The sequence below is a fragment of the Falco biarmicus genome, chromosome 7 (genome assembly GCF_023638135.1).
Source record: "Falco biarmicus isolate bFalBia1 chromosome 7, bFalBia1.pri, whole genome shotgun sequence".
NCBI lineage: Eukaryota > Metazoa > Chordata > Aves > Falconiformes > Falconidae > Falco > Falco biarmicus.
In genome coordinates this window covers 20071257-20087747 of record NC_079294.1, presented here as the reverse complement: position 1 = coordinate 20087747, position 16491 = coordinate 20071257, and the positions used below count along the sequence as shown (strand labels likewise).

The 16491-nt window shown below is 36.7% G+C and overlaps 1 protein-coding gene across 1 annotated transcript in view; it reads right to left on the bottom strand.

Moving 5' to 3' along the window:
* PALS1 (protein associated with LIN7 1, MAGUK p55 family member) overlaps window positions 1-16491 on the bottom strand; it is a 57856-nt gene that overhangs the window by 19021 nt on the left and 22344 nt on the right. The window contains exons 2-3 of the mRNA XM_056347549.1: window positions 8163-8674; window positions 987-1195 (exon numbers count right to left, since the gene is read on the bottom strand). Of these exons, the coding sequence (XP_056203524.1) occupies window positions 987-1195; window positions 8163-8529 (576 nt within the window). The 5' untranslated portion in view covers window positions 8530-8674. The remainder of the gene's footprint in view (window positions 1-986; window positions 1196-8162; window positions 8675-16491) is intronic.

Here is a 16491-nt window from a genome sequence, read left to right as displayed (position 1 = left end):
GTTCACTGGGTGCTAAACACTGCAGCGTTTACCCAGCCTCTGAATCTGGCTTTGCTGAACACTACAGTGCTACGCTTGCGCCAATACTGGTATTCAAGCTAGCTAAAGTTACAAATGTATATCCATATAAGGTGTAGCCACACTCCACTGCAATATATATACGCACCAGGCCATGGAAAATGTAGATAACATTAAGCAGCCCCTCAAAGGGTCTTCGCTGCATCCAGCCAGATGCGAAACTCATTCCGTTCACAGCAACTTTTTATCTGAGTTTTCTGTGCATTACTGCTAGTGCTTATAAAACTATTTGTATATAGGTATTGCCAGTCTATATTCAAGTGAATAAGCCTCAAAGACAGCAGTAAACCTGTCTGAAACTGTAAAACTATTTCAGTCAAGATCTGACTGAAAGGACTGAAGTTAAAAAAGTTGCCTGAGTAAATTTCTAAAGGAGATACCAGATCTTATAAGAGTTGTCATCTGTCAGACAAAAATTAAATGTAATCAGACCATCACAGCAGCAATTAAAACATTGAAATTAGGTATTAGGGTATCTGTGGCTCACTTTAAAGAAGAATTCTTTCCCATATAGTTGTATTTTCAGAAGTGCCCCCCAATTTAAGAACCATGGCTCAGCTCACTAAGTCACAATAATAGAGAACTGTAATGCAATTCCTGAACACTTGGAATAAAGAATACTGAAGGTAAAAGTTAGATTTTTCATAACCACTCCCTTTTTCTGTGTTTAAACACAGTACTTTTCCTGTTACATATCTATCTATGCTAAAAAGGGAGTTCTTATTCCCAAAATATTTTTCTGGTTACTGTTTGGAAATCTGGAAAAACCGGATACAGCGATCAGTGACTACTATAATCCCTTTCATATTCAACATTCAATAACTCAGACAAGCTTGGCAAGTACATATTTCAACAACAGCTATGATTATAGGTTTCATACATATCAGAGAGATGCATACTATACATACCTCTTGCGCTAATTCTTGTGCATTGGAGATGAGAGGATATGGAGGGCTGGCTTTGTTCATGTGCACTGTTACAGCGTTGTGTATCTTAAACGCATTCTGAAAATCAGTATTTTGAACAAGCTGTAAAATGAGAGAGATATCCTCTTGGCTCTGAGGGTCTACCAAAACATGCTGGATATGCTTAAGAGAAGTTAACAGTTCGTCCACTTCTAGGTAGGAAATAAGAAAATACAAATAAGGTATGAGTTAACAAGATTCATAATTAAGTAATGTTTATATTAAGATTTTGACCAAATTTTGTTTTGCTGTTCAGTTTTTCAGTGATGTATGCAAGTTTTAGTTATCCATTATTCACTCTTATTAGCAGAACATATCTGAATTAAAAAAAAAAAACCAAACAAAAAACCAACTTGGTAAAAGGAGAAATAAAAAGCTAATACACTGTTTAAATTAAATTCTTATTGCATGAGCAGTTCTCCTCTGAATGAAATCACCAATATGTAAAAGATTCTATAATTGCAGCTCAGGTATAGCTAAAAGTGAAAAAGGGACTATTTTGCAACATGAAAATAACTTATTTGCTAAACTGATCTTGAAGCACTGAATAGTCACTGTTATGTTGATATGGCTTTCCATGTATACCTGCCATATGTATCTCTCTCAACCAGATACTGCTAACTTATAGAATGAGTGTTTGATATGTAAACTACACTTGGTGCCTAAACATAAAATTATGCTGTCTTAGCACATTAACATGAGAAGGTAAGAATGGAAAAGAAAAACACACCATCTATGGTCAGAGTTCTGAAAGTCATCTTCACCAGAAGAAGTCCACATCATTTATGAGATTACGAATTCTGCTTGGACCATAAAATATTTTAACATATTTTAATTATATGTTTCTACATGTTTGCAGAATACTACACATGTACTACATTCTTGACCTTCAAGAACTAATCTGATGCTTTACGGGTGCTTTTTAAAGACTGTCAACAAATTTACATTCTTTTAAACCAATCTGAATTTCTGCAAAGTATGTCACTTCTCAGTACTAAGTACTTGAGAAACTACCTAAAACAAGGAATATGAATCATACCTCTAATGCATATAAACCCAGGTAAGAAATCCTCAAGCAGACCAAAAATACAGTGAATGTTTTGAGCCTGAAATAATGTATGCATTCTCACTCATTGTCTGAAAAAAAAAAGGTCAGCTATCTTTTATTTTAATAAATTCAAGTAAACCAGAATTTTGAATCCTGGTATTTTAAAAAAAAAATGAACAACAAAGAAAATCTCAGATTTTAAAACTGTGAGTTGATATTGTGGTCAATCTCCCTTACTGGTATCAAAATATCAGCTCTGAGAATTATTTTTAAGTTTTAGCAACCCCAATTTATTCATTATGAGCTAATCAACATTAGAATAGGGTGTTATCAAGACATCAGCGAAGTTGCATTGTTTTCCATGAAAAATCACAGTAGATACTGATCATTAACATGGATACATTCTGTCAGGAAGTTTCACAGAACTACAGACTGGTCAGGGTTGGATGGGACCTCTACACATCATCTAGTCCAACCTCCTGCTAAAGCAGATTCACCTAGATCAGATTGCACAGAGCTGCATCCAGGCAGGTTTTGAATGTCTCCAGAGGAGGAGACTCCACAACCTCTTTGTTTACTTCACCTACTTTTAACCTCAAATTCACTAGTATGCCAAACACAATGCTAGGCTCAATTAAATGATTTAATTTAAATTATTTAATGATTAAAATGGTTGATAAATGGGCACATGAAAACCATAAAGCCTAATAAAATATGCATTTCAAACAAGTTTAATGGTTTTAGTTTCAGACAAAGCAAACCTACATGTTTTCAATTCTGAGTTTGCAAGCCAGTCTTCTGTATAATAAAAGGAAACAATCTAGAGCTACTATTCTTGTACTTCACTGTCTGCAGGACAGTAAAAAACATGAAAAAAATCCTCCAAAACTATTCCACACATGCTAAAAACATCCTATCCACCAAAGGTCAAGGGCTTCTTCCTGTAACCACCAAGTAAACAAAGGGCAATAGTACAAAAGCTGCACCAAAAGCTCAAATACCAGCTGTGCAGGATATTCCACAGGTGAAATCCAGTACAGCTCACAACACTAATTAAGGCAGCCAATGTCTCACTAGGGAACTGTATACACAATATACTGCCTATCACACAGGGGCGAAGTGCCATTTGCAGAGAAAGCTAAAGAACACTTTACAAGCAAGAATACTTGCTAAATAGGGCATTGTCAGCTGGCAAAATTCTTATCTAGTGGAGTATGCAGACTACCAAAGCATCTCGGCAACTGATTCTCCCAAGTCTAAGGAAGTGCACTATGAACCAGTCAGACATTATTGTAAAGTTCCTACTGATACCTGCTCAGTTAAAAACATACCAACCCAAAATTCTGCTGTTTGTTACTGTTACCAGATTCAAAAACCAGTGAGGTAGTAGAGAAGATCCTAACTTCTAACTCTTCCTACTCATAAATTATTTTATTCCATTATTTCTGCATTGTGTATACCCCCTTATATATCTGAGAATTCAAATGCATAGACACATGTACACACAAAATTCTAATACATATTCCATATAAGATATAAATACATATAGAAAGATAAGACATCTTATTCTGTATCTATAATAAAGATGACATGTTCCTAGATGCCTCTACATATTCTCTATTGAGCATTTTGCTAGTTCCTTCTGTGTCACCCTTTCTCACATACTAACACAGTACTCTCCTCCCCACGTAATTCCCTTCTACAATGAATCTTCATCTGTGCTGGACACAAAAGCCCTATACCAAACAATTTCCCCCCCACCATGAAAGAGCAAACTCCCCTCTTCATGATTCTAAAAGAGAAATAATGCTTGAAAGGAGCGAAATGAAATATTCCCCAAAAGCTAGCAATCCATTTCCTCGTCACTTATTTAATAAAACCCCATACACATAAAACTACGTACAAATCTGGCTTTATGCATGCCTAACTCTCTCTAGGTTCCCATTTCTGAATATAAACCACAGATTAGATCTCGGTGCAGGGATTTTTTGTTTGGTTTTAGTCTTTCTGAAGAAAAAAAAAATCCCAGGTACAAAAGATTCCACCTCTAGATGTTTCCTACTGAAAAGGTTGTCCTGAAGGGAAAAAAAAAGAAAAAAATATCCAAAACCAAACAGTAAAAGACTAACATCTGCATTTACTCACAGAAAAGTCAGGGTTCTTTGGTAGAACAAGTCCATTTTTTAATCGCAGATCAATTAGCAATCAACTACTTTTTTTTAAAGTCTTCTTTTAGAAGAAGTGTTGCAGCGTTTTTTCCATTAGGCTTTGAAATGGCTGGAATGTGACTGAGCACTGTGCAATATACGCATTAATCAAAAGACTGCCAGGGCAAAAGTATGCAACTGCAGGGGAGGACCTGTGGTCACAGCTTAACATGCTGGATTAGAAAAAGAAGAAAAGAAAATAGTTGCTGTTCATCACCTTAAACAAGAAGTTATGAACAGCAAACTTAAGAAGATGTAATTGGCTTTATTTTGTCAGCTCCAGTATCTTAATTCCCAATCTTTCTTATAGATCTCTAGAGTATTCTATATAGTGTTACTAGCACTCTAATGCTCCATATATTACTTGAATCACAGGGCTATAGAAAAGTATTGTTTTATCCCAAACTGTTCTGAAAGTTCATTTATAACATTTATAAATAAGTATGGCAAAGGTATAAAAATAAAAAAAAGGCAGCTTTTCCCCTAAAAAAATATTCACTGTAGCCACAAAAGGCAAAAGGTTACTTACATGAAATGTCACCCGTTTAACTAAATTAACTAAATTAATTGAATGAACTGTAGCAAACAAAAAATATGCTGCATTTTGTAGTGGTATACTGCTGTGAAAAAGCCAGCTAAATAATTATATGCACATGTTCTAGGTGCACAGAAAGTTACTTCCATTAAGACAGCTGTATAAATCATACACTGTTTTGATAACAAACATGCCCTTTAGAATTGTTTTGATTAAGTGTCCTGCTTTATTTTGCTAAATGAAATTCAATTTGTTTAATCCAGTCTGCTTTTTTTGTTGTTGTGGTTTGGTTTTTGTTGTTTTTGGGGTGTTTTTTTTGTTTTTTGTTTTTTCTTTTTAAGATGAAAAGATTAAAGACTTGGCAAAGATCTGCCAAATTAGACACTGGCACTTAAAAAACATTTTCAAGCTACAAGTACAGAAAATCAGGTCAATATTGTTATATAAAACATCTACCTTTAACAAAGGCTCTATGGATTAACACATAAAAAAGCAAAACTAAAATCAGTATTTTAGAAGAGACTGAATAAGGGCAGCTTAACATCTCTAATTCACTAGCACCTGCTCAGGTTTATTTGGGGTTCCCCTAACAAAGCTTAGAGATTTGTGAAAGTGACTAAGCACTCTCACCTTGACAGCAGAAGTGGAAAGATGGAAAGGGTGAGGAGCAGTGCAGATCAGAAATCCACTACCACCAAACAAACTGTGAAAAAATTCACATACTAGCAGTTAGTTTTTGGATAAAGTAACAGTTAAGCAAGTTTCTTGGAGACAAAAAAGTTGTGCATGTAAATTTTAAAAAACCTGGCATGTCCAGTTCCAGTATTCAGTAAAAAAAAGCAGAAGTACTAACGATAATTTACTCAAATCCTCCCTGTGAAACCATATTATTTTCTAAGTATGCAAGTGTGTATATATAAATTCATAAGGCAACATCCCTAACTCTGATATTAAACAGCAACAGACAGCTTTCAGAATAAATAAATTAAAAAAATTCTTCTGAAATTCAGCATTAGTGTCAGATGTTAGAATGATTAACATTTTTTATGTATGCAAAATGTATGTTTTTATGTATGCAAAAAGGACATGCTTAATAGTGGAGGAAAATTTTGGAAGAGGCCAAGTTACTGCAAGAAGCACTTCATTAAAATTAAAATTGTGACTCAGTTTTTGACAGGGCTAATGACTGAACAGAGATTCTTTATGGACTATATAGGTTAAGAGATCACAGCATTTCATTTAGAACTTTTTTTGAGTTTGCAACAACTCAAACTTCATAGCTGAGTATAATTGAAAGCATCACTCTTTAACAGGAGTGCTATTATAAATCCTCTCTTCTTAAATCTTAAGTCTACCTGATCCGAATTGCTACTATAATTCTGCCTGGCAAGGAAATAACAGTAGCATATTTGTAAGCTTGTCAACATTATGTCATGACTTCTCTGATTGAAATAGATGCCTATGAAGCTGTAATTCAGCTCCCTGGTGCATATATGGATATGTCATGATTTAGCTTAACTACATCTCCTAAAGCCCCTTGCCTTTCTAGCTCAAAGAACAGACCATATTCACTCAGCAAGCTAGTCAATACTTCTGCTCTGTGCACATCCTTTTAAGCTTTATTTACTGCAATTTAGTGTAGAGACAGACATCATTAGTTTTCTGATTTTCATGGTATCCAAACACTGAAGGGAATAGCTTTAGTTATATCGTGCAATTTAGTACTGTGCTCTTACAGAAACACGCTGACAGCAGAACAATGACAAGACTCAAACTTTGATTACAGAAGTGGAGTCTGTCCTTGTGGACAAAATCATCTGGTCATTCTCCTTCCAAGATGCATTTTGTACCATATATTGCCATTTCCTAATTTACCTCTTTCCACGTATACGCCTCTATATTCTTGTCTCCAGTGTTTGGTGTTTTTCTTCTTACATGAAGTATTCACAGAAACCTAGCTTCCATTCACACCAGTTTCACCACTTCCCTTCTTGCTGAGCCAAACCTAGTTTCCTTCTTCCAGCTTTTCACAAATGTCTTTCTCTGACAACCTCTCCACCTCCCCCACAGCCCGTATCTGTTTTACGCCCCACTGACAGATTTTCAGAATAGTCTTTTGTCATCACAGTAATTTCTCCACCATTGTCTCTCCTGTTCAAACAAATTCAGTCTACCCCAGCTCCTTACTGGTTCCCAGTCTTGCCAGAGCCATACTCATTTCTCATTCCTACCAGCTTCCATGCCTAGCTTCTTTGGCCGGTGGTTTCCACCTAGCCCTCCCCTCCAAGTTCTCAGTATCTCTGGCATGAAACCTAGCCTCAGCTTTCCAGTCCAAGTCCTCCAATTTCCAATCCAAATCCAATTTCCAATCCCTCCTGTCATCAGCATTCAGACCTTGTAGCCACTGTGGCTAACCAGCTCCCAACGGAAGTTACTTCTACTGGTGGACATCAATCTTCGCAACTTCTGCTTTGTGTTGCCTCCAAGAAGAGAATTTCACAATCAAATATCTAACACTTCATAAAGTACAGAACCTGCTTCTTAAAAAGAGATCTCTTGGGCAGGGCTGACAAGCCCTGAACTAAAACATGGTGCACCTGCCTTACTCATAACTGAGCCTGCTTTCAGCAGGAGGTTGGACAGTTTGACTTCCTGATAAACCTTTCAACCTAAATTTTCCTAAAGATGGATTTGTACAATAAGGATTACCAGAGGTTATGGAATAGAGACATGTCTTTAGCAGAAACATTGCTTGGGCACAAAAAAACCTGAAGACAAGGCCAAAAAAAAAATAAATTAGCAATTAGATAGCCACTTTTCACTGTTCTCAACTCCCAGCCAGCACTATCAATGCCAACACTCCAAGAGAAAATATGTATTGTATTAGGTGACAACTGATAATGCAAGACAGCCAGAATAAGAAGAAACCACCAGCAGGTTTCTCTTTAAAATATTAAAAACTCTTGCATTTTGATTTTAAATGACAGTGTTTACTTCATGGCTTTTTCTGTCTTTGCTTCATCAAACATAACAAAATCAGGTATGACTTGCATGGCGCTCCCCAGCCTAGATAGGCTGGAGACATCCACTTAATTCCTTATCTATAGGGCATGAAACTATTTCCCAAACGGATTGGTTGTGAAAAGCTGCTGGCTGACGCACATAGCCCGATGCTTGGACTAAAATAAAAAACCCCAAACTACCAAAAATCCAAAGGACCAGAATACTTTAAACCTGTATCAGAAGAACCAGGCTTTCAGTGGCCTAAAAGAACATTAATATCAACTGAAGTATTTTCTCCATTAGCCCATTCACTATATTTTACCCACCTAGTGTCTTCACAGTAAAATGAGGACTCTCCAAAACAATTCCTTCTTCTGTGTCAAATATTGGATTATCTATTCCAGTTTTAGGAGGAATTTGTGCTAGTTTCTTTAGCCTCATGGAAGCAGTAAGGTCCAGTTCTTGTTTCTTTCCCTCCTCTTCTCGTCTGCGCCTTATGTCCTCCTGCTGCTGACGGATTCGTTCAAGTTGAGCACTCCGCCGCATGGGCATCATCCTGGAGCCCAAATCCCCAGGGCAATCAACAGCCATTTCTCTGTGCTTCTGAGGTTCCTCAGGAGGTGCAAGATCCACATTTTTTGCTTCACTGTCAGAATCTTCTGTGATATGTCCATTCATATGAGACGTTGTCATGATTATCTGTAACAAGGGTTATTATCTTCAAACAAAAATGCTGGTATTAGGCCAGTTTTTGTTATGTTGTGTAAAATCCATTTTAACGTCAAAAATTATTTCCCTTCCATCACAGGACAGTTGTTGAAAAATCCAGGAACAAAATCTAATAAGAGATATTAAAAAGGAGTTAGTAAATAACTGCATTAATAAGAAAACACTTAAGAGTTCTCCAGGTACCCAGACATCAGAGCAATGGAACTTTTCCTCCACATTTACATAGTGCTTTTCCCCCCACTAAGAACTACAGCACTCTCGCAAATCTGTTTCACATATTTTAGTAAACTTCACGTGGCAACCTTAGAAAAGGAGTACTGTTCAAACTAATGCTAAAGTCTCTTAAATTTCCCAGTCAAAGCAGTGGAGATTCTGCACTCAATACAACCACAAACTAGCAGTTTTCTGAAAGTTCCCATTTGGTTTTAATTTATCCCTTCATTCTTAAAAATTCAAACACAAACCATGCTTACAATCCTACAAACACTAAATATGAGTAACCTGTTATAAACGTGTTCACAAGAAGTTTATTAAGTTAAACTTAAGTAAAGGTATTTGTACTTATTCTTCCTAAAGTGAGGCATTTTTACATAAATATTGCTTCCCAGGTTCAGAGAAGACAGGTATGGCATAGAGTTCTTCCAAAAGATACTACCTAAAGCAGTCCAGAGCTGCACCCGCCTGATTCCAAGCAGGGATAAAGTCCTAGGGTAATGCTTGGACAGCTCTGGTTAGCAGCTACTCTTAATACTTCCTATAGGCATGCATTAAAGCAGAAAGGATTAAATACAAAGTAAAAATCCTTGTGTAGGCATACAAAAGTGTAGATTTAACAGAGGACAATAACAGATTTCCACAGTCAAGTAGTGACATTTCACTGTACTCCTTGCACTTTAATCTGGTTTCTCATTCCTGATGATTGAGGCTAAAGAACTTAAGTGTCCTGATAAATATAACCACCTGTCTCTTAAATACATGTAACCATGTGTTTTATACCACATTGCCTTTCTGTATCACAAAGCCAATGATATGTTATCTTCAACATGTCCAATTAAAAGGCCATCAAATTACTAAGTAGCTGTGTACAGTATTACCCATACACTTAATTTTTCAAGTTCCTTTTAATTATTATATTTTTTTATTTACTGAAAGGAAATAACTACAAAGTATCTCAGTTTTATTATATGCTGGAAGCACCAAGACAAAAAATAAAACCAAAAACCACAACAGCCAGCTTTCTTAAATCAAATGTTTATGTTTTGGAGGAGGAAGGGAAAGTTGCTTATGTTGTAATTAAGTTGAAAATTAAATATCAATAGCAATGTCTTGGAGGAAGAGCAACAGAAACTCCTACACAAGTTTCTGCCAGCTTGCAATTCTAAGTACATACAGCTTTTCATTTTCCTCAGGAGCAGTACACAGCTACATACAGCAACATCTAAACAATTTCCTTTACTTGTTTCCTCTTTAGCCACTACTACTGGTTATTAGTAAGATATTCCAAGAAGCAAATACTAAAGCATGCCTATGGTAGTAAAAATTCTTTTTTGCCTTTAAAAGATACTTAATTGCACTACACTGATATTAAATTATTTCAGTGCTCAACATTGAAGAAATTCAGACTCAGAAAAAATTCAGGCAACAAAAGAGGCCCCAGTAGTGGGGCTAGCGAGTACCAAAATTATCTGGTGCCTGTAAAACTTTCAATTAGCACCCAACTTAAAAAGAACAGCTTTGCGAAGACTAAAGTCACATAAAGTTAGCATTCAGACATGGCTATATAAATCACTATATCAAAAAACAGTCTCTGAAATTCAGAGATAACACAGATAATGTAGCAAAATGACCCTCAGAAAGCCACATTTCCCTTTCTGTAAGGGCTTCACTGTACAGAAATACCAATCCCCAAAAGGGATGTCTCATGAGGTACAGTAAAATTGCAAAGCACAGTAATTTAACTGGGTGGAAGATAATTCAAATTCTCTTTCATCCACATTGTACTGGCCATAGCCTGCCTGAAGACTGAGCCTTTAGAAAGTTACATTTGTCTTTTTTCAGCTCTGACAAGCTGAAAGAAAACTCACATTCCTCAGTCCACATGGTACCACTAACAGGTGTCAAAACAATGAGGGAATGAATAATATCCACTTACTGAGCACTAAAGAAGTCAAACCCGCTGTCTGAGGATATGCAGGAAGTAAAATGCAACTTTTAAGATACCATCATAACACTCGGTCATGTGTAAGCTGAAGTAATGTTACACTCGCTAAAGAATCTACACATGAGGAAATTAAGCTGGTGGCCAATATTTAATTACTGATCAAAAATATTTAAGGTGGGATGAGCTACATTTCCTCCATCAAGTTTAAAAGTACTAACTACCTAAGACAAAGAGTACTAACTACCTATCTTTTGAGGTTAAGTCAGAAAAAGGGCACAATAAAAACTCATATATCTATAGAAGTTTTAAAGAAGTTTTAAAATCTCTTTTAACATAGTAATCGGCACTGAAGACCAGAGAAACAAAAATATTATCTGAGGTAAATATTAGTACTAGGCAACAGTTGGTAACATCGCTTACATTTTCAGCATAAGCTCCATGCAGGATGCAAAGAGCACATAAATTCTTGGAACAGAGTAACGAAGACATTTAAGTGGCCTGTGTTGATAGCTGCTCACTTTCAGTATTTGAGGTCTGAGTCAAGTCAGTTACGAAAGAAACAAAAGTTACAGACAATTAAGAGTTCTCCTGCAGCCACGCTTCAACAGCAATACTCAGAAAATTGGCATCAAAATTTAAGTCTTTTCGGAGAATTTTAAATAGAAAGTATCTTTGATATCCCAGAAAGTCAGAAGTCTCTGAAGCAAGCAATAAGCAGTACAGGCAAAGTAATCACTCAGATAATATAAAAGATGATAAGTAATATCACTTATCCAGCAGCCTAAAATTGATGTTACTGCAATATCAAAACAACTCCACAAGAACCTGACCCTCCACATATAACTATCTGGAGACCCATCAAAGCACAGGCATGCTGCAAGTCTGGAATGCTGGAACAACTTTCTTTAATCAAAGAACTTCTGATAACAGGTGATGCCTTCCAAACCTAAAGCCCACTGGTTTTTTCAGCTGTCTCAGGTCTGCTTCAGACACCACAAATCCTCATCTCCAACAGTTTTGGAAAAATGCTACTGCCCAATTGCAACAAATGAAATAAGCACATAAGGAAAAAAATAGATCAGGTCTGAAGTCCCTCTCTGTGATGGTCCCTAAGGAATTTAAAATGTAAAATATGACACTGATAAAATATTAACTCAGTCCTCAAGTTACAGTGTGGTATAGCTGAGGGTAAAAGTAACATTCAGCTTGACGGCAAGCACCAGAAACAGAAATTTTTATTCTGACCAATAAGCATGGCATCAAAAGTCTGATGATGAACAGTATCCTTGGCTTTTCTTTCTCAAGATTTCTTTTGCAATTTTAAAAATCTCAAGATAACAACAACAAGGGAAGGTTGTTACATGACGTCTGTTCTTTGTAAGTAGTGGATCATCTGATAAACCAGCTTTTCAGCCCAAGACAACCTTATTTTGTTACATTTATTCTTATATTAAGGAGAAAAATCTACAGACACACTCAATAATACTGACTTTTTACTGCCTCATATATCAAATATACAGAATAATGTTTGGAATTAGCAGACTCATTTTCTGTTTTAGAACTTGGTATTAGCTGTTTTTATACTCTTCAGATATGTACAAGTCTTTCGGTGTTACAAAGAGTTTGGTTACTGAAAGTTTAATAGAGTTAAATTGTGGCTTTAAGTGTCTTCCTTTGAACTGCTGGTATCTAACAGGGGAACCACAGCACTTCTACATGACAGACAGATCTTTGCAAATACAGCAGATTTACAACTGTTTTCTGTTCAACTTCATATCACAAGTCTTACCGATATGGTCCTGGAGAGCACATGTGCAAGTCTCTCCTTCACAGATTACTTTAACTATTCAAATTTTTACCCTACAGACAAGGGTTTGTCTAAACTGCTAATGTAAGTGTAGCTATTGAGAAAGAGCATTTCAGTCACTCCGGTCACCATCAGACATCACACAAGAATTTCACTGTGAAGTAATTACGAACAGCAAACAAAGCATCTGTGTGCAAGTTCAAAACATTAAAATTAAAGAAAAAAATATACCTACTATCCTGCTAATTATACTTGCTATTCTCAAGAATACTCTTACAAGCCACATATCATTCTGCATACATCCCAAACAATGTCAGGCTTTCATCATCTCTTTAATCACCCTGAATACACTAAACAAAGCACAGACCCCAAGAAGCTCTGTCGAAGAATGAACATATATAAATGCAGTATCTTGGTGTGTAAGACAGATGCTAGTATAAAATGCATACTGACAGGGACAGAAACAGAAGCTGTAAGGTGGTTTAAGTTTTCACTTGCTTCCTGGGGACTGTAGCTGGTGTTAAAACAATTATGATTGCTATGCACAACTGAATTCTGTACAGTAAAATTAAATTTGTTTTGCTTCAGCAACTTCCAAAGAGCAAAAATGACATTTTCTGGAGACCGAGGTTTTGCATTACATTTTGGTGGTGGTTGAAATTCTTTCAGTGCTAGAAGGATGATTAGACTTGATAGTTCCCTTTTTAAAATTCATTAAAGCTGCAAATTCTAAATGACTGCAAGGGAGTTCAGCACTCACCTCTAACTGAATTTCATTAGTTTGGGCACAGTTGAGAGTACAAAAGCGCAACTTTACATCTGTAATTATATCATAAACACAAGAAATACATATTTAACATCAGGCACAGTGCAAAGGATTTATCACCAGCTGAAAGCCATATACTATGACAGATACAGTACATTAAAAAATTCATTAAAAACAACTGGAAGAATTCTAGATTGCTGAAGTGAATGAAAAGTTAAATTAAAATTGCATACAAGATGCTTCCTGATATCTGACTTAGTAAAAAAGTATGAGCATAAAATTATGCTAGAGATTTTTACCATGTATGCTCACGTAACGGTGGCTCTTCTGGTGTTTTCACTCAGTACTTCAGATTTTGCTTGCTTAGAAATCTAAGTCATAAAAATCACAAAACAACAAAGTAAAACACTTCAGTAATTCCACAGAAGGAATCTCAGTGTAGTAGAAAAAGAATTTCCAGCTTTCCCTGCATCACCTCCCAAGCATAATGTTTCTTCAACAGTATTTCAGCGAAATGGCAAGATTAAGAGACTTGGGAGCCAGTTACATAAAGCAAAATGCAAAACAAACCATGCTGCACAGCATAAAATTAACCACTACTTGATAAGCGTTAAAGACTGGAGTTTATGGTAGAAAATACTTCACAGATATCTCCTACAGAGCTTAATAGCGCCAGAAATATCAGGCTGCTCCAGTTTTTCAGAAACAAGTTAAAAAACCTGTGAAAATTTGATACTATTTTTTTAAAATTAAAAGTTCTGTAATGAAAAAAAAAAATTCTCTTTACATTAGCTTTAACTTGGACAGTGAACTCAGGGAGCCCAAGGACAACTTTAAAGAGCAGGTGGTGTCTGTCCTGAGCCCCCAGAACAAGCAAGATAGGAGAAGGACCATCCAGACAATGACCCTGTGCGCAGCTGTGGCACGACACTAACCCCACCATGCTCGGGCATCTGGCCAACGTCCCTGCCGTGTGTGAACTCATTAATCATGAGACAGTGCATGCCTGCACTTAGCCTAAACTTATAAGTTCACATACACTAGGGTATGTAAGCTATTTATTATTTTCACTGAGCATAAAGGCGGGCAAGCTCCAGGACTGGGCCAGAAGCCTCACCTACGGGCAGAGACACCACGTAGGAATTTCCCTAGTTACCGAGACTCATGGTGCCGGCTGCAACCGGGCTTCCCAGCTGAAGTGTGGGCCTGGATGATGTTAAGGGGGTACCTGGTGATGTATCCTTTTCTTAGTCTCTAACACTATTTTTTATATACATATATATATAAAAAAATAACTAATCACAGTAATTATTTGATGCTTCGCTTCATATTGTGCATAGTAACTAGTACTGTTTTCTTCAATCATACTGCATGCTGTTTTCCTTTACTGTATTGTAATGTAATGAACTGCACTGATTTTTGTATTTGATTTGCAATTCATTTTTGCTTGGTGTCTAGTCAATCTGCAAAACATGTGGTTTGGTTTTTTTAGTCTACAATATTTTACATGATCTCCTCTAATTAGACGCTCTAGCGTAGTCTTGGTATTGGAAGAAAACTCTTCCTTTAATATCCAGCTGACTCATTTCTAATAATTTCAGACCAGAGTTCATTGTAAAACCTGTCAAGCACAGTAACTCAGTTCAACTTGCATTTGAAAAGGCTTCCAGACATGCCAAGAGGTTTTAACATTCCATGCTCACTTAGATGTGCAAGATATGTGGATCAACAGCAAAAAGGACTAACTGCTCAAAAGGAAAGTAATTTTCATTCTAAGTGCTTTCGAAGTTACATTTGTACAAGAGCAGTAACAATGCTAACTTGCATCATTGGAGCACAGAGAAAATGATTAAACTGAAAAATTCAGACGCTAAGGCTAGATTCCAGTTTTATAAATTGTATATTTATAAATTTATATAAAAAATATAAATTTGTATAAACAAATTGCTCAACATGCAAATGTGGGAAATTGTAAGCGCATTTTTTAATTGCATTGGTATCACATTTAAGAACTGTGGTCTATTTAAACACATTTAATTTTATTAGGCTTGTTTATCTGTTGATGCTGCGGCAACAATCAAAAAAAGTCACAGCACAGGAACTCGCCAGTCTACTAACTTCAAAAGATACAGAGCCACTTACTACCTACAGAACAGGCATGAACAGTGTTCTCCATGAAAAACATGGACCAAAAGGAGAGTGTTATCAGGCCAACAACAGCCACATCACTCGAACCTCTCTTCAGCAACTGTACCTTCATGGTAAAATATATGGAAGACACCTTTTGCAATTTCTGTGCATGAACTATATGAAATTACAACACACAGTATATATTATAATTTCATTGTGTATTTTCACATGACAAAGGAGAGTGGATTTTAACCTGTACCACTACAGAGGCATAAATTGCTTTCAAAGGCATAATCTAAAGATTGTTTTATATAAATATTCAATGTAATAAAACACACTACACTTGTTTCAGTCACTGTTGTAACTTTTATTCACATTGGGCTACTAGATATATTTCTAAAAGAGGTCATGTTTAATTTGATTGCCCAGTGCGACAGACAATGGAGTTCGGATAAACAATTCTTGCTGCCTCAAAATTAAAAGCAGAAACGCAAGATTTGTAATTGTTATCACCAAAGTTCTGTTCTTCACTGCCAAATGTCCAAAATAGCACCATGTTGCTCACTGGGCCCAGGGAGGTGATGTTTATCCCCCCTGGTGCCAGGGCTCCCCCAGCGCAGCAGCTGCAGCCCCCCCATTTGCAGGACTCTGCATTCCCTGCTGGACCCAGGGTACAGCTGGCTGCCACGGCCACCGCTGTGGGTCCAGAGCTGGGGGACACGCAGCACACCAGCCATGCTGTGCCACACCACTCCACCTTGCTCTGCTGCTTCTCCCTGCATTTTGAGACCATGGCAGCCCATTTTCCAGCCCCATTAGAAAGTGAGACGATTACTTAAATGCAGAAGCGAAAATACCTTTTTTGTGCATTCTATCAAGCTCAGTCAGCACACAGCTAAAATCTCTCAATACACAGCAGTACGGAGGCCAAGAAAACCTCTGAAGTACAGCATTTCAGCTGTTCTATTTACAGCAATCGTTAGAAAACACAGCCTCAACGACTCAGGTGAGCAACATCAGTTAGAGGTATGTAGGATACACACAGTAGATTACTTCTGATAA